Genomic DNA, 27,082 nt, shown 5'->3' with positions numbered 1-27,082 from the left:
AGAGCGGATGGGCGGGGCGAGCGGGACCGCCAAAGGTCTTCCCGCCTCTAGGGGGCGGCCGACGACCCCGGCTCAGCACCCCGACCCGGTAGCGCGTTGTTTGGCTTGCCCGGTACTCGGGATATCGGAATCCGGCGCCAAGCGGCTTCTTCAGGTTTGAGGTTCCGGAGCCCGAGGGGAGGAGAGACAGAGGGAAGCGGTGGGTGGGTGGGTGGGTGGCCGCAGTCCGGCGGGCTGCCTGCGAGAATGGGCAGGGGCTGGGCTGGGCTGGGGGCGAGGGGCTTTGGCTGGGCTGTGTGGTCGCCGCTGGCCGACCCTTTTCCCCCCGGCTTGCCCCTTCAGGTTAGGCGGCCATGGAGCAGCTCCTGGCCCACCTGTGCGGCACCAGCGCAGCGCGGCCGCTGCCGGTGTGGGAAGGAGACACTGCGGGCCATTGCTTCACCCAGCTGGTGCTCGGCGCCCTGCCCCACGCGCTGCTCGCCGTGCTCAGCGCCTGCCACCTGGGCCGCCCGAGGTGGGTAGAGACCCCTGGCCGTGTGTGCCACACGCCTCTCGCGCAACCCACAACCCCCGGGCAGTGTCACCAGGGTAGCCTCTGGAGTGAGGGCAGAGGAGAATAAAATCCGAGCGTTGCCGCTGAGCAGAACTTCTGAGTCTTGTGGGTTGTTGGGACGCACAGTTGAAACCGTGCATTTACGCATATAGAGCAGTGCCTGGCGTTTAAAAAAATTATTTATTTAAAAGGCAGAGGAACAGACAGGCAGAGAGCAAGAGAGAGAGAAAGTGATTTTCCATCCACTGGTTCACTCCTTAAATGGCCACAACAGCCTGGGCTGGGCCAGGCGGAAGCCAGGAGCCAGGCATTCCATCCCCTTCTCCCACATGGGTGCAGGAGCCCAAGACTTGGGCCTTCGTCTGCTGCTTTCCCAGGCATATCAGCAGGGAGCTGGATCAGAAGTGCAGCAGCTGGGACTCGAACTCGCATCCATATGGGATGCAGGGATTGCAGGCAGTGTTTTAACCCGCGCCACCACAACGCTGGCTCCAGAAATGGAATTCCTAAAGGTTGTTTTTGATTTCAACTTAAGCCCCTCCATGTAACTGCCATCAGGTGGACTTTTAAGAAAACCAAAGCATTTTTTAAAAAAGATTTATTTGAAAGGTGGAGTGACACACACACACACACACACACACACAGAGGTCTGTTGGTTCACTTCCGAAATAGCCATAATGGCTGGGGCTGGTCCTGACCAAAGCCAGGAGCCAGGTGCTGGTGCTGTGGCACAGCAGGTTAAGCTGCCACTTGCAATGCTGGCATCCCATATGGGGGCCAGTTTGAGTCTTGGCTGCTCCATTTCTGATCCAGCTCCCTGCAGATGTGCCTGGGAAAACAATAAAAGATAGCCCAAGTGCTTGGACCCCTGCCCCCACATGGGAGTCCCAGATGAAGCTCCTGGCTTCAGCCTGGCCCAGCCCTGACCATTGTAGCCATTTGGGGAATGAACCAGTGGATGTAAGATACTGCTCTCTGTAACTCTGCCTTTCAAATAATAAATAAATCTTAAAAAAAAAAAAAAAAAAAGTCAGAGGCAGGAATTCTAAGTCTCAGTGTGGGTTGCAGGGGCCCAAATACTTGGGCCATCATCTTTTGCATTAGCAAAAATAAAAATTAAAAAAGATGCTGCCGTTCCACGGGCCGGCACTGCGGTGTAGTGGGTTAAGCCGCTGCCTGTGGAGCCAGCATTCCATATGGGTGCCAGTTCAAGTGCATTAGCAGGAAGCTGGATGGGAGCCAGAGCGTCCAGGACTTGAACTGGTATTCTGATGTGGGATACCAGGTGGTGGCCTAACCTGCTATGCCATCGTGTCACCACGCTGTTTTAAACATTTATAAGCATTTTTATTTACATCCAAACTTTCTCAGTGACCAAACACTGCCGACAAAAGGTATGACAGAGTCAGTCCTCTTTTATTTTTTTTTCGAAAATTTTATCTATTTTCATTTTATATGAGAGTTCTTCCATGTGTTAATTTACTCCACTAATGCCCACAATAAGCAGGCTGGGCCATTCAAAGCCAGGAGCCCAAAACTCAATCTGGATCTCCCTTGTGGGTGGCAGGGACCCAAATATCTGAGCCGTTCTCTGCTGCCTTCCCAGAGTATGCGTTAGCAGGATACTGGGTCGGACATGGAGCCAGGACTTGGACCAAGTACTGCAATATGGGATGCTGGCATCTTTTTTGTTTTGTTCTGTTTTTTTTCATTCAAAAGGTAGAGTTACAGAGAGAGAGGGAGAGAGAATCTGAGAGATCTTCCATCCTCTGGTTCACTCCCCAAATGGCTGCAGCAGCCAGAACTGGGCCAGTCTGAAGCCAGGAGCCAGGAGCTTCTTCCCTTCCACATGGGTCTAGGGATCCAAGCACTTGGACCATCTTCCACTGCTTTCCAGGCCTCCAGCAAGGAGCTGGATTGGAAGTGGAGCAGCTGGGACTTGAACTGGCACCCATATGGAATGCTGGCTCCACAGGCAGCGGCTTAACCCACTACACTGCAGTGCTGGCCCATGGAACGGCAGCATCTTTTTAAATTTTTATTATTTTCTTTATTTGACATACAGTTAGAGACAGACAGACAGAGAGAAATGTCTTCCTTCCGTTGATTCACTCCCCAAATGGCTGCTACGGCTGGCACTGTGCCAATCCGAAGCCAGGAGCCAGGTGCTTCCTCCTGGTCTCCCATGCCAGTACGGGGGCCCAAGCACTTGGGCCATCCTCCATTGCCTTCCCAGGCCATAGCAGAGAGCTGGACAGGAAGAGGAGCAACCGGGACTAGAACCCGGTGCCCATATGAGATGCTGGCACCACAGGCGGAGGATTAACCAAGTGAGCCACAGCGCCGGCCCCGAATGGCAGCATCTTAGCGGCGGCAGCAGCCATCCCCAATCTTCTTTCTATGTGAACCTTCAAGGATTCTGTTGCTGTTGCAGATGTGTTTTCCTATATTTGATTCTTTTTTTTTTTTTTTTTTTTTTTTTGACAGGCAGAGTGGACAGTGAGAGAGAGAGACAGAGAGAAAGGTCTTCCGTTGCCGTTGGTTCACCCTCCAATGGCCGCCGCGGCCGGCGCGCTGCGGCCGGCGCACCGTGCTGATCCGATGGCAGGAGCCAGGATCCAGGTGCTTTTCCTGGTCTCCCATGGGGTGCAGGGCCCAAGCACCTGGGCCATCCTCCACTGCACTCCCTGGCCACAGCAGAGGGCTGGCCTGGAAGAGGGGCAACCGGGACAGAATCCGGCGCCCCGACCGGGACTAGAACCCGGTGTGCCGGCGCCGCTAGGCGGAGGATTAGCCTAGTGAGCCGCGGCGCCGGCCTATATTTGATTCTTAATGTGGACATATCACCTGTTGTTTATGAAAAAATTTTTTTTGGATGCCAGGAAAAATGATTTTTTTCCACCTAAGGGAGTCACAGAAGTGATCCACACCACCTTCTGGAATCAGTGGAGACAGTGGAATATTCTGAAGCTTTATAAAATTTAGGCTAGTGGTGCTAGCACTGTGGTGTAGAAGGCTGACTCCGCCTGCGGCACCAGCATCCCATATGGGTACTGGTTTGTGTCCCAGCTGCTCCTCTTCTGATCCCACTCTCTGCTAATGGCCTGGGAAAGCAGTGGAAGATGGCCCAAGTGTTTGGGTCCCTGCACCCACGTGGGAAGAAGCTCCAGGCTCCTGGCTTTGGCCTGGCCCAGCCCCAGCCACTGGAGCCATCTAGGGAGTGAACCAATGGATGGAAGATCTCTCTCTCTCTTTTTCTCTCTCTATATATATCTCTATCTTTCAAATATAAATAAATCTTAAAAAAAATTTAGGCTAGTGTTTAGAACCTTTAATGGGAATCAAATTTTTATAAACCCAGTAGTACTTTGGGTGAATTTAAGAGTAATCATAGGAGCATGCTTGGATAAAAATGAGAGTGAGATTTTAATGCAGCTGTTAAGATGCTGCTTGGGACACCCACCTCCCTTATTCAGGGCCCGGGTTTGAGTCCCACCTCCGCTTCAGAACCCAGCTTCCTGCTAACGTGCACCCTGGGAGGCAGGAAGTGATGGCTCAAGTATTTGGGTTCCTGCCACCCACCTGCGAGACCTTGACTGAGTTCCAGGCTCCTGGCTTCAGCCTGGCCCAGCCCTGGCAGTTGCAGCATTTGGGGAGTGAACCAGCAGATGGGAGCTCTCTCTGTGTCTCTGTCTCTATGACTGTCAAATAAAAATTCAAAAGGAAGAAACAGTGTGGGTAGATCAGAGGAGAATGGGCTGGGTCCATCTGGAAGACTTCTGGGAGAAGGGGCCCTGGGTTCCCAGGTCAGTGAGCTGGGGATAAGGTGTGCAGGCAGGAAAGGGTGTTGATTTCCTGTGGGCAAGTGAATATTAGAGGTGAGGGTTATGTCTGACCTGAGTCAGCCACGATGTGCTTCCTTTTCTCTCTTCCCACTTGTCCTCAGGAGGCCAGATTACACCTTACCCTGCAGCCCTGGCTGGCGCCTCCGACTCACGGCTTCCATCCTGCTCTCCATCCTCCCATTGCTAGACTTCCTTCCGGCTGCTCTGCCACCAGGGGCAGGCCCAGGGCCTATAGGGCTAGAAGTGTTGGCAGGGTGTGTGGCAGCTGTGGCTTGGAGCAGCCACAGCCTCACCCTGTGGGCATTGGCTCGTTCCCCTCATGGCCGCTCCCAGGGGCCCTTGGCCTTGGCTCTGATTGCCCTCCTGCCAGCCCCAGCCCTAGTGCTAACCCTGCTCTGGCATTGCCAGCGAGGCACACTTCTGCCCCCACTTCACCCGGGGCCCCTGGCCCGCCTGTGCCTTCTCATCCTGCAACTGACTGCCCTCTTGGCCTATGGACTGGGCTGGGCAGCCCCTGGGGGGCCACGAAAATCCCGGGCCCAGGAGCCCCTCATATCTGAGGATCAAGAACCTGAGGTAGCTGAGGATGGAGAGAGCTGGCTGTCCCGCCTGTCCTATGCCTGGCTGGCACCCTTGATGACCCGGGGGGCCTGTGGCAAGCTCCAGAGACCCCAGGATACTTGCCGCCTTCCCCGCAGGCTGCATCCGTCCTACCTGGCCCGTGCCTTCCAGGCACACTGGCAGGAAGGCGCCCGGCTGTGGAGGGCTCTGTATGGGGCCTTTGGGCGATGCTATCTGGCACTTGGACTGCTGAAGCTGGTGGGGACCATGCTGGGATTCTCAGGGCCCCTGCTGCTCTCCCTGTTGGTGGGCTTCCTGGAGGAGGGGCAGGAACCACTGAGCCATGGTCTGCTGTATGCCCTGGGGCTGGCTGGTGGGGCTGTCCTGGGTGCTGTGCTGCAGAATCAGTATGGGTATGAGTTACGGAAGGTGACCCTGCAGGCAAGGGGGGCCGTGCTAAGCATCCTGTACCGCAAGGCTTTACAGCTGGGGCCCCGGCGCCCCCCTGCTGGAGAGGTCTTGAACCTGCTAGGCACTGATTCTGAGCGCCTGCTTAACTTTGCCGGGAGCTTCCACGAGGCCTGGGGCCTGCCCCTGCAGCTCGCCATCACCCTGTACCTGCTATACCAGCAGGTAGGCGTGGCCTTTGTGGGTGGTCTCATCTTGGCCCTGCTGCTGGTACCTGTCAACAAAGTGATTGCCACCCGCATCATGGCCAGCAACCAGGAGATGCTACAGCACAAGGATGCACGCGTTAAGGTGAGGGCTGCTTGGGGCCCCTCGGCAATCTGGAGGCCCCACCTGGCATCTGGATCCCCAGGTCCTCCCAGCTCCCAAGCACACTGCCGGAGGGGGTGAGTGTGACCTCCAGGTTAAGAGCTCAGACTAGAGAAAGACCTGGTTCAGATCCTGACTCTGCCACTTACAAATTCAGGTGCTTCAGACAAGTCACTTATTTGAACCTCCATTTCCTCCCCTGTGAAGATAAGGATAACAGTAGCTCATCTCCTTGGGTATCATGAAGATATGTGATCATGCTTCACATAGTGCCAATCGCAAAATAAGCTCTAAGCTTGGTCCTTTAGCAGTTCTGTGGTATTAGTTAATGTGGCCCCGAGCAGCGACCCTAGCAGGTAGGAAGTATTCTCCCTGGAACCAGATGGATTTTTAGTGACAGCCAGAATGAACTACCCCATGTGTGGAGAAGCTTAGGTGAGCCCCAGCTACATTTAGGCGTGGGCAGTAGCTCACTTTCCTGGCAGGACCAAGCATAGATGTTGTGGGTGAGGCTGATTCATTTCTGTAGTGACTGTGGGTAGTGATGATGGGGGCATCCCCTATAGCTGGTTATGCCATGAGGCCTTCTCCCCTACAGATTGGGTCTCCACGGCCACTTGGGAAGGCTCCCAGTGTCTTCTTGGATTGTAAGCAGATGTGCAGTTGTTAGGATGCAAGGAGTTCCTTTGTAGCCATCTTGCCTGGGTCCTTGGCCTATGTGCCCTGGGCTGTCAGGTACCCCTTTGGTCTGTACTCCTATGGAGATAGTTCCTGTATCCCCTGAGCCATGGGCCAAAACTGGTGGGCAGCTCCGGAAGCCCACATCTTTCGGTTGTGGGAAATGGTTCTTTGTCCATCATCTACTGGCAGAAGGAATGCTTTCACCCCGTGTGGGACCTGCCTGCCCCTTCCACCATGTTACCTCCCAGGAAGGTGGGGGAGTCTAGCTCCCACTTGTGCCCAGCTGGAGCAAATGGACAAGTAAAAGACTGGGAGGGGCTGCAACCCAGGGATGAGCAGGATGTGAGGGACAGGCTTTCTAGACAGGACGGAGGTGAAGAAGGAAGCCAAGGCTAGGGCAGTACAGAGTATCTGGGAGCTCAGTACTGGATGCGCTCAGCCAGCAGTGTGGGGAGGACTGGGCAGGAAGACCTACCAGCAGTGTCTCCACTTCCCGCTGCCCTCTCGTCCCCTGTCCCTAGCTCATGACAGAGCTGCTGAGTGGTGTTCGGGTCATCAAGTTCTGCGGGTGGGAGCAGGCACTGGGGGCCCGAGTAGAGGCCTGCCGGGCTCGAGAGCTGGGGCGACTCCGTGTCATCAAATACCTGGATGCGGCCTGTGTCTACCTGTGGGCTGCCCTGCCGGTCGTCATCTCCATCGTCATCTTCATCACCTATGTTCTCATGGGGCACCAGCTCACTGCCACCAAGGTGAGGACCAGGAAGGGAGCATGGGAGGGGAACGCAGACCCTCAGTGCTGGCTGGGAAGGAGGAAAAGAGGATCCTGGCAGCCTCATCTTGTCCCAAACAAGGGGAAACTCTCTGAAGAGACCTGTGGGGCCTCAGACATGCGGCTTTCCCCTGTGTGTAATAACTGCATCTTTATATTCTGCCTTCCAGTCAGGCCTAGGCTTGGGGTTATGTCTGTTTATCCAGTGCCAGGTCTGGCTGGCACCCAGTGACATTGCTACTTAGATATTGAGGGGCTCTGAGAGTGAGCTGGACCTGTGGACTTAATTAACATGTAACCTGAGCCCCTGGGTGAACATCTGGGTTTCCAGGGCTCTGGGAGTGGCCGCCTCTGCTACCCCTAGTCCCAGGATTGTCCAGTGAGCCCCTCAGTTCTGCTGCTGACCTGGGCACAGGGCCCCAGAGAGCTCCGGGGCTTCAGGTGATGCCTCGCTTCCCTTCCACCCAACACAGGTGTTCACGGCCCTGGCACTGGTCCGCATGCTCATCCTACCCCTCAACAACTTCCCTTGGGTGATCAATGGCCTCTTGGAGGCCAAAGTGTCCTTGGACCGGATCCAGTGTTTCCTTGATCTTCCGAACCACAGCCCCCAGGCATACTACAGCCCAGGTAATGGGGAGCTAGAGGGCAGCCCTGGCACGGGGTGAGGTGGGGATGTGGCCACTGGGCGCTGTACACAGATGCTGCTGCCCAGAGGAGTCCGAGGGGGCACAGTCCAGGCAGGGCAGACTGAGGCTGGCACCAAGTTAGCTCTGGTTAAGGGACAGGGCAGGCGAGTCGGCAGCATGCCCTGGCTTACCCTCCTAAGCAGGTTGGTGGTGGGTTATGAACCAAGCTGAGCGGCTGCTTCTCTGCTCAGATCCTCCCGCAGAGCCATCGACAGTGTTGGAGCTGCATGGGGCCCTGTTCTCCTGGGACCCTGTCGGAACCAGCCAGGAGACCTTCATCAATCACCTTGAAGTGAAAAAGGTTCGTTTGGTCAGACACCCTGAGACAGTCCCCAAATGAGGGGACTCTGACAGATAAGGACTGAGTCAACTGCAGCTGGGTGGCCCTGCAGCCCTAATTGCCGAGGGAGGGTGTGGAGGGGTGTGCTGGGCAGGCCACGGTCTGAGAAGCAGTGACGTCTCATTCCTCCACCCTGCTTTCCCAGTGAGCCGCACCTCGACCTTGCTGTTGTCTCCAGGCAGCTCCCCTCCGCCCCGTCCAGACCCAGCCCCGGGGGTGGGGGGGTGGGGGGGTGGGTGGTGGTGGTGGTGTGTGTCTTGCTATGTCCCTTGGAGACTGAAGTCCAGAAGAGACCCAGAATCCTCCCAGGCTCGGGAGCTAGGCGAGAGGTCCAGCACCCTTGGCCGTGGGATAGATATCCTCTGTGTGCGTGTTCAGAAGCAGTCGCAGCCCGTGACACACACGGCACACGTGCTGGGAGAATGACTTGCGGGGGGGAGTGGGGGGACACTGCTGGCCAGAAGGTGACTCCTGCTCACCCCGGTCCTGAGCTGCCACTCTGTCCTGACCTTTGTCTAACCCCTTGCCCCACAGCTCAACCCAGCCTTCCCCAGTGGTGGCTGAATTGCCTCTGCCACACCTGGCTCACGTTTCTGGCTTGTGTGTGTGTGTGTTTTTTCTCTTAGTTCAGGCAAGACAAGGCTAGAATGTTTCAAAGGAATTCTACTAATGTGTTAGTTGGGGCTCTTTTGGATATAAGTCATAGAAACCCACTGGAGCTAGCTTAAGCAAACAAGAATTGATAATAAGGACAGAGGAATGAACTGCAGACTCCAAAGGCAAGAACGCAGCGGATCTTAGAAGCAGCCCAGAACCAGGCCTCGACTTGCACAGCTCTCTGCCTTCTGACTGCCCCTCTCTGTTTATTTACCCTGTTCTCTCTCCGGAGACGGACTCTCCACCGAGTGGAAGGTGTGACTGCAGCCAGCGAGGGGGAGGAGCTGCCTCTAGGACCTGATCCCACACTCCCCGGCGCAGGGTCCGGCTAGGCTGCTGCCCTCAGGACGGGTTGACCCTGGGCAGCAGGGCGGGACGTTCCAGACGAGCAGCCTCTAGACGGCTGGCCTGTCGCGGGGAGTCCTCCCCCCCCCCCCATTCTGGGGTGCCTGCCTCGGAGCTCGCCATGGCAGTTGTTGGGCATTTCCTCCCATTCTGGTACCCTGCTCCCCCTCAGAGGCCCGTCACACGGACAGTGAAAGGACAGCGGCTCTGGATGGGGAACAGAACATCCTAAATCCAATAAGGGTCAGTCACTGAGGCCCAGATCAGCCTGTGGATACAGAATTCCTTCCCTGCAGGCTAGTGGGTACCTAGAGAGACAGCTCAGTGGGGGGACTGGCAGCCCCCAGCCTCTGGGGGAGACCACTGCCCCCGCTGCCCCTTCCCTGCCAGCAGTGGACCCTTACTTGTGTGGCTTCCTTGCAGGGAATGCTGGTGGGCATCGTGGGCAAGGTGGGCTGTGGGAAGAGCTCCCTGCTGGCTGCCATCGCTGGGGAGCTGCACAGGTACCAAGCCCCGCACACCCTGTCCTTGGCTCTGCTCTTCAGCAGGCACTTGCTGAACCCTGCTGGGTGTCAGGTACTTTTTTGAGGGGCCAAAAGAACAAGACATGGTCTCTTTTCTTGGGATAGTTTTCAGTGTGGAAAGGGCAAGGCCGTCAGGAAAATGAGCCACCATAATCGGACCAGGGTGCTGTCAGCGCTGTGACGGTGGGCGAGGGAAAGAGATCCAGTGTCCGCTATTCAGAAAATGGCGTTGTGCAGGGGAGGGCCCCCGGGGGAGCGTGAGTTTGAGGACAGGCCTTTTTACTCTCAGGTGGGAATGAGTACCATGTGGCAGCCACATTCTCTTCTGAGCTCCTGAGCCATCCAGATAGGACAGCTGTTGCCTCCCTAGTCTAGAATGAGCCTACAGTCTCATCTGCACCCTTCATCCCCACAGCTGCCAACTCACAGAGTCACATGACATAGGAAGGGGGACCCTGTGTAGAAGACTGTAGTCTGGGAGGCTTCTGGGAGTAGGGGCTGGGCATGGAAGGTCCCAGCAGGGAGCTCATCCCAGTGCCCCTGCCGGACTCTGCAGGCTGCGTGGACGAGTGGCCGTGTGGGGGCTGTCCAAAGGCTTTGGCCTGGCCACCCAGGAACCCTGGATCCAGTTTGCCACCATCCGAGACAACATCCTCTTTGGGAAGACATTTGATGCCCAGCTATACAGAGACGTGCTGGAGGCCTGTGCCCTGGATGATGACCTCAGCGTGAGTGCCTAAGCCTTGACACCTCTTGGCCACCTTCTTCCCCACGTGTCCCTGGCACCTCAAACCAGAGACTTGCTGGAAAGGGGTTGCTTCTGTCGGGCATCATTTATCTAGAGCTGCCCGTCAGACTTGGGTCCTCCCAGAGTGTACAGAGGCTTGGTTCCCCCTTCCTCATGGGGTCCAAAAGGGTGGTGGTGACGGGTGTTCCCCCCAGAAGTTGTGAGAGCCCTGAAGCATGTGGGGCCAGGCTCAGTTCTGCACAGGTGCAGCTACGGGTTCCACGTGGAGGACCTCCCACATCTCCTACAGGGCAGGTTCGCAAGAGTCCAGGTGTCCTTTGGAAACCTGGGGAAGCCTGTCCAGCCTGTTAGATAACCCCCCACCCCCACCCCCACCCCCAAGACAGAGTATTGAGTTCTCAGGGAAGAGAGTCCGGATTTCTCCCCTGACTTCACCTGACTGCACATCCCCTCCTAACCGTCATCACTGCCAGGTCTTCCCCTGGGTGATATGTGGAATTTCCCTGGAAAAGAGGACCTTTGACTTTGACGATGGGGCAGCCCGCGGTCATTTATCATTTGCATCTCCATCAAGCAGTTCCCAAATGTCTGCTGGGTCCGGAGTGTTGTCTGGGTGCCAAGAAGAGAGACGAATACCTGGCTTTGCCCAAATGGACCTGTGGCTAAATGACTGCAAGTTGGTCCTCGGGGCCTGGGGACACTTGAGCTCCGCAGACCACCCCTGCAGCCATATGCAGGCTCCAGGGACCTAAGAAAGCCCATGGTCACTCCTGCCTGTTAACAAGGCAGGGTGGTAAGCGTGATAGATAGTTTAGGTTAAGAATCTGGGTTCAGGGCAGGCATCTGCTCAGTGGTTAAGACTTCACTTGGGACACCCACATCCCATATTGGAGTGCCTGACTTTTTTTTTTTTTTTTTAAAGATTGATTTATTTATTTGAAAGTCAGAGTTACAGAGAGGCAGAAGCAGAGAGAGAGAGAGAGAGAGGAAGGGAGGGGGTCTTCCATCCACTGGTTCACTCCCCAGGTGGCTACAACAGCCAGAGCTGAGCTGATCCGAAGCCAGGAGCTTCCTCCAGATCCCCCACTCAGGTGCAGGGGCCCAAGGAGCTGGGCCATCCTTCACTGCTTTCCCAGGCCATAGCAGAGAGCTGGATCGGAAGTGGAGCAGCTGAGACTGGAACTGGTGCCCATATGGGATGCCGGCACTATAGGTGGTGGCTTTACCCGCTACACCACAGCACTGGCCCCTGGAGTGCCTGACTTGAGACCCCTCCGGCTAGTCCAACTTTTGTTCTAGCTTTCTGCAAGTGTGTACCCTGGGAGGCAGTGGGGGATAATTCAAGTATTTGGGTGTCAGGCCCTTGGCTTTGGCTTGACCTACTTCTGCCTGTTGTAGGAATTTGGGGGAATGAACCAGAGGATGGAAGATCTCTCTCTGTCTCTTAAGTAAAGTGGGAAAAAAAAAGAAGTTGAATCTGGGTTTGTGTGCTGCCCATACTAGCTCTGGTTAATCTGCTTGGGCTTTGGTCAAGCAGAAAAGGAAACACACCAACTTTGTAAGGTTGTTATGGGGTTTGAATGAGCTAAGCACATAGCACATGTCAGATAAATGTTGAGTGGCATTGGAATTAGGACTTGTCTCCTCTGACTCACCCCAAGTTCAGTGTCGTTAAGCTCCCTTGCTCTCTTAACCTGCAAAGAGATAAGCAATGAGGTAGAAGGTATTGAGGCACTCATGGACCCACGGAGGCACCTGTTCCATCAGATCCTGCCTGCTGGAGACCAGACAGAAGTCGGAGAGAAGGGTGTAACCCTCAGCGGGGGACAGCGGGCCAGGATAGCCCTTGCCCGTGCCGTCTACCAGGTAAGTTAGAGGCAGGAGGCAGGCAGGGAGCAGCGGAGCGTTCTGAGCCCCAGGCGCTTGGCTGAGTTGGGGGATAGGGATATTTCATCAGCGGTTTCTTCCCTCCCCGTGGTCCTGAGTGGTTGGCTATCCCCGTGCTCTTTCATAGCTCCAAGGCAGAATTAAAGGCCCTTTACAGGGCACTATGTGGCCTGAGGCAGTGGTACCCAGCAAAGCTGAGACTGGCCTCACCTGCTGGAAGGAACTCCACTCTCAAGTCTCAGCTGGAGGGGCAGCCCCAGCATTCTTTTCAGGTGTCTTCTCTGACTGCCTTGAGATCAGTTCCTGGGAGAGCCTGTGGGCCCTGGTGTCCTGGAGCCTAGGGTACCCCTGCTTGTCCCCAGGAAAAGGAACTGTATCTCCTCGACGACCCTCTGGCCGCTGTGGATGCAGACGTGGCCAACCATCTGCTGCACAGGTGCATCCTGGGTGTGCTGAGCCACACCACGCGGCTGCTGTGTACCCACCGCACTGAGTACCTGGAGAGAGCTGATGTGGTACTGCTGATGGACGCCGGGCATCTCGTGCAGGCTGGTAACGTGGGGCAGGAGCCTGGCCGAGGGAGGGAGTGAGGGAGGGATCTGCTCAGGTGGACGGTCAGAGAGAGGTGAATTATCAGGTGTAGACTCCGCCACCCCGCCGTATGTGTCCTGAGCCCAGCCATCGCCACCTCCTGCTTATGCAGACCTAGTGGGAGAGCGGGGGACGGCAGCATTAGTGAAACGCAAGCAGCTCGGGGACTCGGGGGCTTTGGGAAGGGTGCTCTTGGAAACTGAGAAGCCCAAGATCTCTGAGAACAGTCTGACGTCCTCAGAGGAGGGAAAGCAGTCAGGTTTAGAACAGCCATTTTGCAAAACAAACTCTAAAGGATTGTTACTCAGAGGGACATGACCACCAGAAACGGGAGCTTTGGGAACTGAGTACAGCACGAGGGCAGGCTCTGTAGTGGTGCTGAACATGACTGGACAGGTGCGTGTGCGCTGCTGGGATGCCCCTCCGAGGTGAACATCTGGCCAGTTGGACTCCAAGGGCCGAGGGAGGGGCTTGATGAGCCCCACTCAGTGTCTGGGGGAGCCAGCGTAGGACTTGTGCAGGCGTTTAGAAAGGCGTTATATAGACTGGCTGCAGCCCCCTCCTCTCTCTCCTTCTCCCAGGGGCCCCCTCTGAGATTCTGCCGTTGGTACAAGCTGTCCCCAAAGCCTGGGCTGAGGAGGGACAGGAGCCTGACACAGGTATGGGCCAGGGCTGGGAGGAGGGGGCTTGTTCCTCACTGCCAGACTGTAGAGAGTTATTTTTTCTTTACAAAGTGTCCACTCCTCTTGAAACATAGTTTTCAACTGTTGTCTGCAAGCTTAGTTCCTCTGTACCTCCCTGCTTGTTGCAGCCAAGGCTCGGTCAGCACAAAACCCAGAGAAAACACAGGAGGGGCTGGAAGTGGAGCAGAGCACATCTGGCCGCCTGCTGGAGGAAGAAAGCAAGAAGGAGGGCGCAGTGGCCTTGCACGTGTACCGAGCGTATTGGAGGGCCGTGGGCCAGGGCCTGGCTCTGGCCATCCTCTTCTCCCTGCTCCTCATGCAAGGTGAGGCTGTGCCCACGAGTCCCTCACAGCAGTGCCCACCATGTTGCGCAGGTGCCCATCACCCTCACCAGTCCTCACCAACCCAGAGACTCACTGAGCACGAGCAACAGAGGGATAAAAGGCATGGCCCCTGGTCCGAGACGGTCCCACGGACCAGCGTGCCACTCTCTAGCTGTCTTCAGCTCGGCGCCCCCAGGCCCGTGTGCATTCTGTGGATTTGCGATTGTGCTGTCCCCAGAGCTAGAGGATGATAGGCCCAAGAAAGGAGCACAAGTTGGGAGGCTGTGGGATAGTGGCAGAAGGGTGAGCATCAGAGTCAAGGGCAGAGGACGTGGGCATTTGAATAGGACGAAGAAGATGAGTCTCAGGTCTTTGTCCTTCCCGTCCCCACCCAGCCACACGGAATGCTGCCGACTGGTGGCTCTCCCACTGGATCTCTCAGCTGAAAGCAGCCAAGAACAGCTCCCAGGAGGTGCCAGCCCCTGCCAGCCTGAGTTCCACAGGCCCCTTCTCTCCACAGCTGCTCCTCTTCACGCCTGGAAGCCTCAAGTGAGTGGCTAAGGCTGGGAGCAGGCCTGGTTCTCTCAGAGTGGTCCCAGGCAGGGAGTGAGGGTTGGGGGCTGTTACTCCAGGGGCTGTGTCTCCTAGAAGATGGGGACAGGTGGCCCAGGGGAGGGGAAGGGATCCTTGAGTGGCCCTACTTTTGGTTACCCACAGCCTCCTCCCCACCATCCAGCACCCCAGTGTTCCCACTGCCCAAAGCTGCCCCCAATGGCTCCTCAGATGTCCATTTCTACCTCATCGTGTACGCGACCATCGCTGGCCTCAACTCCTTCTGCACCCTTCTCCGGGCAGTGCTGTTCGCCGCAGGCACCCTGCAAGCAGCTGCTGCCCTGCATCACCGCCTGCTGCACCGAGTCCTCATGGTGAGGGCGGGGAGGGAGAGGTGGGGAGCGCAGCCCTAGCCCTGCAGAGGGACCTCCCTGTCTGTGGGCCTCAGCGGGCGGCCGGTCCTCAGAACCCTCCCAGATGGGTGCCCCCGTGACAACCTCCGAGACCGGAGGTTCAAACCCAGCCACTGAAGCGCATGCTTTTCTCATCTGTAAAGTGAGGCAGAGAACCTGCCCGAGAGTCGCTTCCGTTTTGAATTCAGGTGCTGACTGAGCCTTAGTTCCCGCAGGGCCCCTTTTCTGCTTCGTATCTGTTACCCGTCCCCCATTACCTCCACGCCCTGTGTCTGTCCCCCATTACCTCCGCACCCTGTGTCCGTCCCCCATCACCTCCACGCCCTGTGTCCGTCCCCCATCACCTCCGTGCCCTGTGTCCGTCCCCCATCACCTCCGTGCCCTGTGTCCGTCCCCCATCACCTCCGCGCCCTGTGTCCGTCCCCCATTACCTGCACGCCCTGTGTCCGTCCCACTCTTCTCCTTGCTGGGCATGTGCAGTGTCTGTCTCTTCCTTTGTCTTTCTGCAAAATGCCTGTTTTGTGTGCATGTAATTTTAATTTATGTAAATGGTACTGTGTTAGATCTCACATTCTGTTCCTTTATTTAAGCTGTTTCTAAGACCGTTCCTGTTGCTATGTGTGGATCTGGCTTGTGGCTTACTCCCTGTGAATGAGAACTAAGCTCATTGCACGTGGGAAGTGCTTAGGGTACTGCCTGGCACATGCCGAGTGCTCAGTGAGCACTCATTGTTCATGTCCTTGTTACAAAGTCCTTTCTTGTCCATTATCTCATTAGGGGAACCCCGTGAGGCAGGTGCAGTTATCCCCATTCCACAGATAAGAAATCTGAGATGCTGAGAATTGAAATGACCTGGCCAAGGCTGGCGCAGTGGAGACCCAGCCCATGAACCCCTCGCTGTGGGGGGTCCTGCTACTCTTCCAGGAGCCGAGGAGGGAACATCCTTGTGCTGTAAAGGAATTAATGTCTCCTGAGTTGGCAATAGGAGGTGCTTCGGAAAGTCGTTTGACTTAGTCCTCTGCTTAAATATAGGACTGTTCCCCAAGCGAAGGCAGGGAGGGGGGACAAGCAAGGCAGGGACAGGGGAAGGGCTGTCTTTGAGACTGTATCATAGTGGTCTAAACAGTAGCAGTTCTTGAGCACCTGCTCTGTGCCAGGCAGACTGCACTAAGCACTTGACTGCCATATATGAGAACTCTTCAGAAAGTTCATGGAGAAGTGCAATGAAAAGAAATTTCGGAGTGCGTGTTCAGCCTAGCAGTGAAGACGGCTTTGGAGCGCCTGGATTCAGTAACCACCTCCAGCAGCTGACTGCAGCTTCCTGCCAGTGCAGGCTCTGGGAGGAGCGGTGATGGCCCAGTGATTGGCTCCTGCCACCTGCATGGAGACCAGGACTGCATTCCCAGCTCCTGCCTTTAGCCCAGCCCAGTCCTGGCTTCATAGGCATTTGGGGAGGGAACGAATAGATGGGGGATCTTTCTGTCTCTCTGCTTCTCAAATAAGTTAATTTGTAAGAAGATAAGCTTAATGAAAATTTTTTATTTTTCCTTTTTTTTTTTTTTTTTTTTTTTACTTATCTGAAAGGCAGAATTGCAGAGAGGCAGAGAGAGAGGGGGGAGTAGAAAGAGGGAGTGGTAGGTCTTCCATCCGCTGGTTCATGCCGCAGATGGCCGCAATGGCGGGAGCTGTGCCTATCTGGAGCCAGGAGCCAGGAGCTTCTTCCGGGTCTCCCACACGGATGCAGGGACCCAAAGACTTAGGCCATCTTCTACTGCTTTCCCAGGCCACAGAAGAGAGCTAGATTGGAACTGGAGCAGCTGGAACTCGAACAGGCGCCCATATGGGATGCTGGCATTGCAAGTGGTAGCTTTACCCACTACACCATAGCGCCAGCCCCATTTTTTCCCTTTTTTGTACAAGTTTTTTGTGCAGTGCAAGAGGCTCCAAGATAACACTTCCTTCTAACTCTGGGTAGCAAAGGATGCTATGGCAGGGAATGCAGATGCTTTTTAAAATTTTATTTGCTTATTTTTATTGAAAGGCAGAGCCACAAAGAGAAAGGTTTTCTATCTGCTGGTTCACTGTAGATGGCCACAGAGGCTGGAGCTGGGTTGATCCAAAGCCAGGACTTAGGAGCTTCTTCTGGGTCTCCTGTATCGGTGCAGGGGCCCAAGCACTTGGGCCATCCTCTGCTGCTTTCCCAGGCACAGTAGCAGGGAGCTGGATCAGAATTGGAGCAACCAGGACTCGAACTGGCTACCATATGTGATGCTGGTGCTGCAGGCGGTGCCTTTACCCACTATGCCACAGTGCCGGGCCCAGTATATGGCCTTTAACCTTACCAACAGCCTTGTAAGGTGTAGCCCATTATTGTCCCTGTTTTTCAGATGAGGAACAGAGAGATTAGTCAGTCCCTTGCCTGCGGTCTCCCACTTACTACGTGGCAGCTGTGGTTGTCCGCAGAGCCTGAGCGTTTAACTTTGGGAGAATCTGCCTTTGACTGATAACACTGACCATTCTGTCCAGCCACAGGCAATGAGGTCATTCCTCCTGGCATCCAGCTAGCGTGCACTCCCTGTTCTGTCGTCCCACCTTCGGGAGAGAAAGTGGCTCCCTTCCCTTGAAAGCAGAGTGTGTGTCTAGCACAGAGGGGGAGGAATGGTCAGTGTGGCCTCTTGGGGTCCCCACTGGCTGTCTCTCGCACCCTGGGATATGTTTTCCTGTAAGCTCTGCCAACCCCGCGTTTGTGCCCCACAAACTCTGCTGAGACTTCACTCCTTTCCTCCTCTCTGCCTTGGGTCTTCCTCCCCACCCCCTCCCCCAGGGCTGCCCGCCAGCCAGTTCTCGCCCTTACCCAACCACACTGCCTCTCCCAGGCACCAGTGACTTTCTTCGACTGCACGCCTACGGGCCGGGTCCTAAACCGCTTCTCCTCCGACGTGGCCTGTGTGGACGACAGCCTGCCCTTTATCCTCAACATCCTGTTGGCCAACGCCGCGGGCCTGTTGGGCCTCCTGGCTGTGCTGGGCTCTGGGCTGCCCTGGCTGCTGCTGCTGCTGCCGCCCCTGAGCGTCGTCTACTACCGTGTGCAGCGCCACTACAGGGCCTCCTCCCGGGAGCTGCGGCGCCTGGGCAGCCTCACCCTGTCCCCACTCTATACCCACCTGGCCGACACCTTGGCTGGCCTCCCTGTGCTCCGGGCTGCAGGGGCCACCGACAGGTGTGTGAAGTCTCCCTCTGCCAGTCAGAGCCCAGGGCGGTGAGGGGAGGAAAGGGGCATGTTGGGGGGAAGGGGTGGAGGCCTCCTGGGGGAGATGGGCAGAGTGGGTGAGGGCATGGTCCCGGGGCCGGGGGGACAACAGACATATCTGAAGACAGGCAGAGCAGATCCCCCTCCACCCTGCCACTTTGAAAAAGCACCTTGGTGCCTGGATTCACGAGACGAGGGCATATAGGTCAGCTCCCTGGGAGGGAGCTGGTGGCCAGTGTGACAGTGGACTGGCCTCATTTCCCTCTGGGCATCCCTCAGGTTTGAGGAGGAGAACCAGCGACTCCTGGAACTAAACCAGAGGTGCCAGTTTGCTGCCAGCGCCACGATGCAGTGGCTGGACATTCGGCTGCAGCTCATGGGGGCAGCAGTGGTCAGTGCCATTGCAGGCATCGCCCTGGTGCAGCACCAGCAGGGCCTCGCCAACCCAGGTAGCAAGTCCTGCCACCCTCCTGCCCCTTGGGGTTCCCCGCATCATCACTGTCATCGTCACCCCCCACTTCACAGTTGAGTAAATCCGGTCAAGGAGTGACTTGTCTGGGTGATATGGATCTGGGACTGGAGTGAATCCTCTGATCTCTGTGTCTTAAATGCGTCCCCTGCTCCCAGCCCCACCTTCCACCCGTCATCCCCCATAGGTTCCACAGGCCCCCTCCACACCCCGCATCTGCTTCCTGTGGTCCTGGCCCAGGTCCCGTCAGTCAGCCTGCAATTGCACCCCGCCCGCGGCTTGGGAGGCCCCTGTTCTGCCCCTCAGCTGTGCTTCTCCTCCTCAGGGCTGGTGGGCCTGTCGCTGTCCTACGCCCTGTCTCTCACAGGCCTGCTCTCAGGCCTGGTGAGCAGCTTCACGCAGACGGAAGCCATGCTGGTGAGCGTGGAGCGGCTGGAGGAGTACTGCTGTGACCTGCCCCAGGAGCCCCAGGGCCAGCCGCTGCAGGTGCGCTTGGAGCCCCAAAGGCCCTCTCCTCCCCTTCCCTCCGCTCCTCCCTGCTTTTCCTGGCTCCCCGCACCTCTCTGCGCGATGGTGACCATTCCTCACCGTGTCGCCCATCTCTCCTGCACCTGTCACTCCCCACCTTCCTCTCACACTGTCCACTTCCCATCCTCCTCCTCTCCTCCCCATCGTTCACCTTATCCCCATCTCTCCATCTCCCACCCACGGCCCCCACCAGCAGGGTTTCAGCTGGCTTGCCCAGGGCAGTGTGGAGTTCCAGGACGTGGTGTTGGTGTACCGGCCAGGGCTGCCCCATGCCCTGGACGGTGTGACCTTCTGCGTGCAGCCCGGGGAGAAGCTGGGCATCGTGGGCCGCACTGGCTCGGGCAAGTCTTCCCTGTTGCTGGTGCTCTTCCGGCTGCTGGAGCCCAGTTCGGGGCGGGTGCTGCTCGACGGCGTGGACACCAGGCAGCTGCAGCTGGCCGAGCTCAGGTCTCGGGGAAGGAGGGTGGGGTGGAAGTACTGGCACTTAGAGGAGGGCCCCACTGGTAGGGGGATGACATGGAGAACAGGACAAATAGAGAAGGACAGCAAACTCCCAGTGCTCAGATTCCCACCTGGTGGTCTCAGGGTCTCCCTCAGGCTGATCCAGGACAGCTTTGCAACTCCGTCCTTCTCGTATTTCCCAGTGGACACCCCACACACACTGGACACCAGGTTCCCTGGGTGCTGGGCCCTGCCACACCCAGCCCTCAGTCCTCAGCCCTCAGGCTCAGCAGGCGGTACTTGGGATAGCTTGAGAGCTGGCCCGATCACCGGTGGCCACAAGTGGCCTCAGCTGGGTTATGTATCTCCCACCCCTATGCCCAGGCTAACCTAGGGTCATTTTCTGAGTCCTGTGACATAGCTGAAGTCAGGAAGCTGCGTCCTAAGTCCCTGAGAGTGTTGCCAATTCCTGCACTGGCCCTGCCCCTCCTCCCTGTCTGTGAAGCCATAACATGTTACCTTATGGCTGACCACAGAGCTGCTCAGTACCCAAGTCCAGACCTACTCTGCCCTTGAAGTGTCCCATGCCCAGCCACTGCTGTCCCTGAGTCAGGCCATTCATTTTCTCTGGGGTTTGTACCTCAATGAGATGTCAGCTCTTTAAAGACAGAGTTTCAGCCTTGGGTTTCTTTGCTGCTCAGGGCCAGGCACAGTTCTAGGTACACCACCGATAACTGGTCCTTTGGTAGGGGTTATGTTACGTGGGGGTGGGAGCTTTGTTCAGGTTGTCCTGTCCTGAGGTGCCAGCCCATAGCTAGGCACTGCTGACAGCAGAAGTGGCCACCTCTGCAACCTGGATGCCATGTCCTTGGCCCCTAGGTCCCAGCTGGCTATCATCCCCCAGGAGCCCTTTCTGTTCAGTGGGACTGTTCGGGAAAACCTGGACCCCCGGGGCCTACATGAGGATGAGGCCTTGTGGCAGGCGCTGGAGCAGTGCCACCTGAGGGAGGTGATTGGCTCCATGGGTGAGTGCTGGGCCCTGGGAGCAGGGCGGGAGCAGGGGAGGCCGGGCTCTGCAGTGAAGCTGCCCTGGCTCGCAGGTGGCCTGGATGGTGAGCTGGGAGAGGGAGGCCGGAGCTTGTCCCTGGGGCAGAGGCAGCTGCTGTGTCTGGCCAGAGCTCTGCTCACGGAGGCCAAGGTAAGGCAAGAGGGAGACATTCCAGAGGACCAGGAAGAGGCAGGAGACTTGTCAGGGTGAGGAGGTGGGTGGGGCTGGGCTGTGTGCTGAGCTGGGCGGGGCTAGGGCAGGAGGTAGAGGCTGGTGCTGGGGCCAGCCTGCCCTAAGCCTCTCCTCCATTCCCGGACACATTGCAGATCCTGTGCATTGATGAGGCCACGGCAAGTGTGGACCAGAAGACAGAGCAGCTGCTCCAGCAGACTATCCGCAAACGCTTTGCCAACAAGACCGTGCTGACCATTGCCCACAGGTGTGCCCGCCTCCAGAGTGGCAGTCTAATCGGTCTGCAGTGGCCTGGACCCAGAGCCTCTGTCCCTTTTAGGCACTGCCCAGGTCCATTATAGCACAATGGGAGGCCCAGAGCCAGGGCAAGCCTGTGAGGACAGAGCTGTGCTGTTCGCAGAGGGGAGGTGGGAAAGCCATTCAGCTTTTGCCTTTAGGGTGTTGCCCCCACCCTGCCCTGGTCCCCCACTGACCACCTGCTCCCACAGGCTCAGCACGATCCTGAACTCGGACCGCGTACTGGTGCTGCAAGCAGGAAGGGTTGTGGAGCTGGACTCGCCCAGCGCCCTGCGCAGCCAGCCCCATTCACTGTTCCAGCAGCTGCTGCAGAGTAGCCAGCAGGCAGCCCACCCCTCCCCTTGAGGGCCCGAGCCTGCGCCCCCACACCTCTGTCCGTTCTGCGGCTGGGCCAGCGCACAGGAGCTGACTGCCTGTTTACACTCTCCTCTGTGGTGCTACCTCTCCCTCCCTTCCCCACAGGGGAGAAGGGCAGCGTGGTTCCTCTGGGCACACCACCCCTCGGTGGGCAGAGCCCCGAGGCTTCCCCAGAACCAGGCCTCTGCCCTGGCCCTTCTGCAGCTGGAACTTCTGGTGGGTTTTTCCTGGCATAGGAGCTCACTTGCATTTTCATATTTTTATTTGATAAAATTCCCATCTTACATTCTGTGTATTAAAAAAATAATATATTTCTGGTATGAGGCTGAAGTCCCCTAAGCATGTGTATGGGGAGCTGAGGGGCGGAGGAGGTGAGGAAGGGGGCCGGGAAGCCCCCGCCTCCATCACAGTGCTGTGGTCTTTCCAGGCTCAGGGGGCAGCTCAGGCGCCGGGGGGAGCACTGTGGGCAGCATGCTAACCTGACACTCCTGGTCCTGGCACGGTGGGGCATAGTGCGGGGCAGGGTGGCAACAGAGTCCCGGGGGGCACACACCCCGGCGCCAGGCCCTCAGGGTCAGCAGCATGGTGGCCAGGACCAGGGCAGCAGTGAGGGCTCCAAATACCACCAGCGCCACCAGACTGGACTCCCCCAGGCCAGCGTCTTGCCGCCGCACCACCTCCTTCACCGAGATCCGCAGCAGCCCCGCACCTGCGCTGCGGGGAGCTGGCCCCGTGACCGGTGCCACCGCTGCCAAGCTGGGCCCTAGAGGGGTGCCCGCTGTGGTGGGGGGCTCTGCAACAGGTAAGACAAGCTCACAGGTCTTGCCACCGTAGCCGCTGGGGCAGAGACAGTCGAAGTCGTGCACGCGGTCCCGGCAGCGGGCCCCTCTCTGGCAGGGGTGGCTGGCACAGTCGTCCAGGTTGATGGTGCAGAAGCGTCCAGCAAAGCCCTCGGGACAGAGGCAGGAGAAGCGGTTGATGCCGTCCAGGCAGGTGGCACCATTAGCACAAGGCCGCATCAGGCAGTCGTCCACGTTCAGCTCGCAGCGGGCACCCACAAAGCCCGCTAGGCAACGGCAGGTGAAGTTGAGAGCGAAGCCCCGGTCATCTTGGCACTGCCCGCCGTTCCGACACGGGGAGCTGGGGAGGGAGGGGCAGGAGAGGACGTGGATGCCGAGTTCCTGACAGCTGCGGGGCGGCGCGGGGCAGAGGCCTGCTCTCTAGCTCTGTCACCTTGGAACACTCTCTGAGCCTCAAGTGCCTCATTTTAAAGGAGAATAAAAATAGTACTGAGCTTCCAAATTGTGGGGGTTAAATGAGAGACTCGGATGTCAGGCAGTCAGCACAGGGTCTGGCCCAGAGGCAGGGCTCAGGCTAAGTGTGCTATTATTACCCTCACGGCCCCAAGGCTGGAGAGGAGAGGGAAAGGACAAGTCCTGCGCGGGCTGGTCTTCATCTGCACGGGTGGGCAGGCGCAAGGCTACCGCGGGGAGGTCTTTAAGGGCGCCAGGCAGCGTTCTGGGAGGAGGTGAGGACCCCACCGCCCCTGCCTGAGCAGTCCCACGTGTGTCCGCTACACCTGCAGCTCCCACGGGCTGTCCTTGAAGAAATGGCTCAGAAGGTACCCAAAACGGCTGAGAAACCGTGAGCCAGGGACGCTGCGTGCATGCTGGGGTTTTCTCTTAGGGTCCCCCCATGTGGGTCTCCCCCAAAGTCTCCACCTTCTCAACAGACCCTGCCTCTTTGCTTCCCCATCACCATACTCTGTCCCCCCACCCCACTCCCACCCCCTGCCCGGGCCCAGCACTCACCCTGCCTGCTCACAGGGCCCAGCCTTGCGCTCACAGTCACGCCCGTGGAAGCCCGGCGGGCACACACAGTGGTACTCCCCGCCCCCGTCATACACACACTGGCCTCCGTTCTGGCAGGGGGACTGCGTGGTACAGACGTGCTCATCTGGGGAGGAGAGGGGACATGTGGGATGGCTCTTCACATCCGGTTCCCAGACCTGCCTGGGCCCCGTTTGCCAGGGCCTGCAGCCCCATGACTCTCGGGGTGTGGCTGACACTAGAACCACCCCCACCCCCACCCCCACCCCCTCCCCACACCAGCCTAGGGTGGTATAGTGTTCTGGTGGAGCGGGGGTGGGAAACAACATTGAATTTGGCGTCAGGAAGCTTGTGGCCTTGACTGTCAGTCAGTCACTCAAACTGCCTCTGTGCACCTTACCAGGCCTCTGTGGGCCTCAGCTTCCTATGGGTAATTGTTAGCAGCTGCCTTTCCTACCCCCAGGGTCATGTTGAAGATTAGTGCACACAACAGATACAGAATAAAAAGGCTGATGAAATACCATGTATCGGTTGAGCAGAACACCACAGATGCACAGTAGACCCAGAGGGCACTTCTCTGGAGACACATGGGGTCCTCAGCCACCCGCGCCCCTCCTACCTTTGTCACAGAACTTGCCTGCCCAGCCGCTGTGGCAGATGCATTGCCAGGGCTGGTGGCAGGTCCCGTGCTGGCAGCCAGGCATCCTCACGCAGCGCTCACAGTGCAGCCCTTCCCAGCCCGGGTCACACCTGATGGGGAGAGGCACAAGGTCTGGACTCTGGGCAGTGGATGTGAGGGCAGAGAGGCAGGAGTCGAGCTTCTAGAAACCCGGAGGGCATCCGACCGCTCCGAGGGAAACACAGACTTGTCCCAGGTAGGTGTAGGGTTGTGGAACATCATGGACATGGATGTGCAATCAGACCATCAGATGCCACCGTTCGAGTCCTTGTTCTGTACTCTAACCTTTCTGAACCCCCATTTTCTCAATCTGGGATTCAGGGATACACCTGGCGGGGTTGTGCTGGGGAAGCAAAAGGTGCCATCAGGACCCTTCCCAGGGTACCCCCAAACGTTTATAAAGAGGGACTTCCAGGCCCAGTGCTGCGGTGTAGCCGCTGCCTGCAGTGCCGGAATCCCATATGGGCACCAGTTCAAGTCCCAGCTGCCCCATTTCCAATCCAGCTCTCTGCTATGGCCTGAGAAAGCAGTGGAAGATGGCCCAGGTCCTTGGGCCCCTGAACCCACGTGGGAGACCTGGAAGAAGTTCCTGGCTCCCAGCTTCAGATCAGCCCAGCTCCAGCCTTTGTGGCCATTTGGGGAGTGAACCAGTGGATGGAAGACCTCTCTGCCTCTGCCTCTTTGTAATTCTGCCTTTCAAATAAATCAATAAATCTTTTAAAAAAGAGGACTTTCAAAGGCCATCGGACTATCTTCCCAGCCCAATTCCGGGGACAACAGCTGACATTTCTTTAAAGCCTTCCAAGGATGTGTGAGGACAGTTTTTTTTTTTAAGTTCATGGAAAATGTATATAATGAAAAATTTATGTATGGTTTTCAACCGGTTTTGCACAAAAAATTCTAATTCCATTTCTATGAACATTTTGAAGAATGAACCCTCCTTAGCCTCAGACACCCCAGCTAACTGAGCAACCTCCCTTCCTTCTGCCCAGAGCGTGCTCCTGCTAGAATCTGCCCAGCCCCCACCCCAGCGACTCAGTCACTCGGAGGCTCTCCACAGAGTCTCTTCCATCACAAGTGCTTCTCAGCCACACTCTCCACCCCAGCCTCTCTTCCCCACTCCACCATTTCCTCTCACTGTCCTTTATCCGCTCGCCCCCTGTCCTCACAGCTCCGGATCCCAGACTCCGCCATGGTCCGGGTCTCTCTCGCCAAGTGTCTTGAGGAGTGATGTTTCAGAATCCCTGGATCAGACTTGGGAGAGTCAAGTGGAGAGACAGAAGCTGGGAGAGGCAAAAGCCAGGCAAAGGGGGATGGCGGTGGGGTTGCACTGGGGGCTGGCCAGCTGGCCGATGTCCAGGTGGGCAGGGTGTGAACAGCAGGCTCTCAGGCCCTGGACACTGTCCTGGGGCTTGACCTGGCTGTGGGTGCGCAGGGCCGGGGCGTGGGGGCACAGGGTTTAGGGGCACGCGCTCGCGACAGTGTACCTGCAGGAACCATCCGGCGCGCAGCAGCCGTGAGCCAGGTCACAGTGAGAGCTGCAGTCATCGGCTGCAAGAGATTGAGGTGGGGGGTGTGAGTCTGGGTGAGGGTACGCTCCCTGGGAGGCGGGGCTTGGGAGAGGATTTGGGGATACAGGAAGAGGGGTGAGCTCCGCTCAGAGTCTACGAGACCCATCCCATTCCGAAGAGACAACCACCTGGGTCTCTCTGGCCCCGCGGGTGGCAGCGGCTGCAATGCCGATTCTGGCCGGCAGAGGTCAACGTGCAAGCGAGGACGGCCGGACAGATCCGCGACCAGGGCCCTGGGGTGCGCTCACCTCGGGCAGGCTGACCCGGTGCCCCCAGGATGCACAACAGGCACACGAGACGTAGGCAGCGGCATCCGCTGGGCATGGTCAGCGCCGACCCCGAGAGGGACGGACGGGTGCACAGCCAGACGTGTGGACACCTGTGGGACGGCACTGGCTAGGAGGGGGCCGGACTCAAAGATAGCGGTGTGGTGACGGGTTCCAAGTGACAGGAGCCAAGGAGAGAGAGAGAGGGGGGCGCCGGGACGGAAGAAGGGGGTGGGGGCAGCAGGAGCACTGGAGCAGGGGCGGGTTGAGGCTGCGGGGGAACTGGAGACAGGAACCCGAGAACCGGGTCTAAGGGAAGGAGGCGAAGGATGGGCAGCGCGGAGCTTGGCAGGGGCTGGGATCGCGGTCGGGACGGAGCCATTCGCGGGGAAGGGGACAGCGCCGAGAAGCGGCCTCGCGCACGGAGGGGAAGCGGGGGGCCGGAGGGAGGGACGGTTCCCAGCAGTGAGCGGTCTCCACCCTCCACCTACGACACCCCCCCGCGTCCCCTTTCCTGCCTCCGCCGCGCTCGGCTCGCCCGCCGCGCAGGGCCTGGAGTCCCCGCAGCGCCCCTCGCCGCGCGCGCCCCTGTCCCCCCGCGATCCTCACCTCCCGCTTGCAGGCGGCGCACCCCGGGGCGCAGAGCGAGGCCGGATCCGACGGGCTCCACCGAGCAGCCGCCCCTAGCTGGCCGCGGGGCCGGGCGCCGAGGCGGCTGCCATGCCAGCCGCGCGCTCGGGAATCTGGGGCTCCAGGCGACCCCGGGCGGCGGCGGCGGCGGCGGCGGCAGCGGCGGCTCGTGGCGCGCGCTCGGCCCCCAGCCAGGGGAGCGTGTGCCGGCCGGGCCCGCCCCCCGCCCGCGTCCGGCGCCCACCCCCCCGCGACGCACGGCGCGCGCCTCGCCCGGCTGGCCCCTTCCCTCGCCTGCCCGTGCCGCCCCAGACCCCAGCCTCCGCCGCCACCCACCCTTCGCTTTCTTCAACCAAAGGAGGCGCCCCATTGGGAGCCCTGGTTGAGGCGCCGGCCGGGGGTGCGCGACCCTGCTTCCCTCCCGCCTCCCATCCCCGCCTTCCTGACCCGCGCCCCACCTCTGCTCGCAGCAGCCCGCCGCCCGTCTCGCGTCTCGTTGACACCCGGGGCACACTCGGGGCGCTCGGGCCGCCTGCCGAGAGCCCTCGTCAGCCCCCTCCTTTCTTCCTCCCGGCCGTCCGCTTCTC

The 27,082-nt window shown here is 58.3% G+C and overlaps 2 protein-coding genes across 18 annotated transcripts; one reads left to right on the top strand and one right to left on the bottom strand.

Annotated features, from left to right (window-relative positions):
- On the top strand, positions 1-21,840 carry ABCC10 (ATP binding cassette subfamily C member 10). Of its 10 annotated transcripts, none has more exons than XR_016234057.1 (22): positions 6-154; positions 343-514; positions 4,500-5,718; positions 6,939-7,166; positions 7,660-7,816; positions 8,067-8,176; positions 9,641-9,720; positions 10,298-10,469; positions 12,257-12,355; positions 12,739-12,928; positions 13,549-13,626; positions 13,779-13,973; positions 14,369-14,522; positions 14,691-14,899; positions 17,815-18,158; positions 18,468-18,637; positions 18,983-19,143; positions 19,382-19,632; positions 20,506-20,651; positions 20,727-20,824; positions 21,001-21,113; positions 21,355-21,840. XR_016234057.1 is itself a non-coding variant. In XM_070074669.2 (22 exons), exons 2-22 carry the CDS (start codon positions 354-356, stop codon positions 21,506-21,508), a joined length of 4,470 nt encoding a protein of 1,489 aa, XP_069930770.1. In that variant the 5' UTR covers positions 6-154; positions 343-353; the 3' UTR covers positions 21,509-21,840. The 10 variants fall into 10 exon arrangements, 7 of the variants coding, with proteins under 7 accessions (XP_069930770.1, XP_069930769.1, XP_069930768.1 ...); XM_070074669.2 differs by having other exon boundaries at positions 14,710-14,899; XM_070074668.2 differs by having other exon boundaries at positions 14,710-14,899; positions 19,379-19,632.
- On the bottom strand, positions 21,765-27,082 carry DLK2 (delta like non-canonical Notch ligand 2). Of its 8 annotated transcripts, none has more exons than XM_051854704.3 (6): positions 26,954-27,082; positions 25,728-25,978; positions 25,516-25,579; positions 23,969-24,099; positions 23,332-23,476; positions 21,765-22,660 (listed from the first exon to the last, which is right to left on the bottom strand). In XM_051854704.3, the coding sequence occupies exons 2-6, from the start codon at positions 25,921-25,923 to the stop codon at positions 21,925-21,927; spliced, it is 1,272 nt and encodes a 423-aa protein (XP_051710664.1). In that variant the 5' UTR covers positions 25,924-25,978; positions 26,954-27,082; the 3' UTR covers positions 21,765-21,924. The 8 variants fall into 8 exon arrangements, with proteins under 8 accessions (XP_051710664.1, XP_051710670.1, XP_051710666.1 ...); XM_051854710.3 differs by having other exon boundaries at positions 25,848-25,978; XM_051854706.3 differs by lacking the exon at positions 26,954-27,082 and adding an exon at positions 26,475-26,638 and having other exon boundaries at positions 25,848-25,978.

This window comes from Oryctolagus cuniculus, chromosome 5 (assembly GCF_051225735.1).
Source record: "Oryctolagus cuniculus isolate XC-2025 breed Fujian yellow rabbit chromosome 5, ASM5122573v1, whole genome shotgun sequence".
Lineage (NCBI taxonomy): Eukaryota > Metazoa > Chordata > Mammalia > Lagomorpha > Leporidae > Oryctolagus > Oryctolagus cuniculus.
Note: the sequence above shows the minus strand (reverse complement) of the source record. Positions and strands in the feature narration are given on the sequence as shown.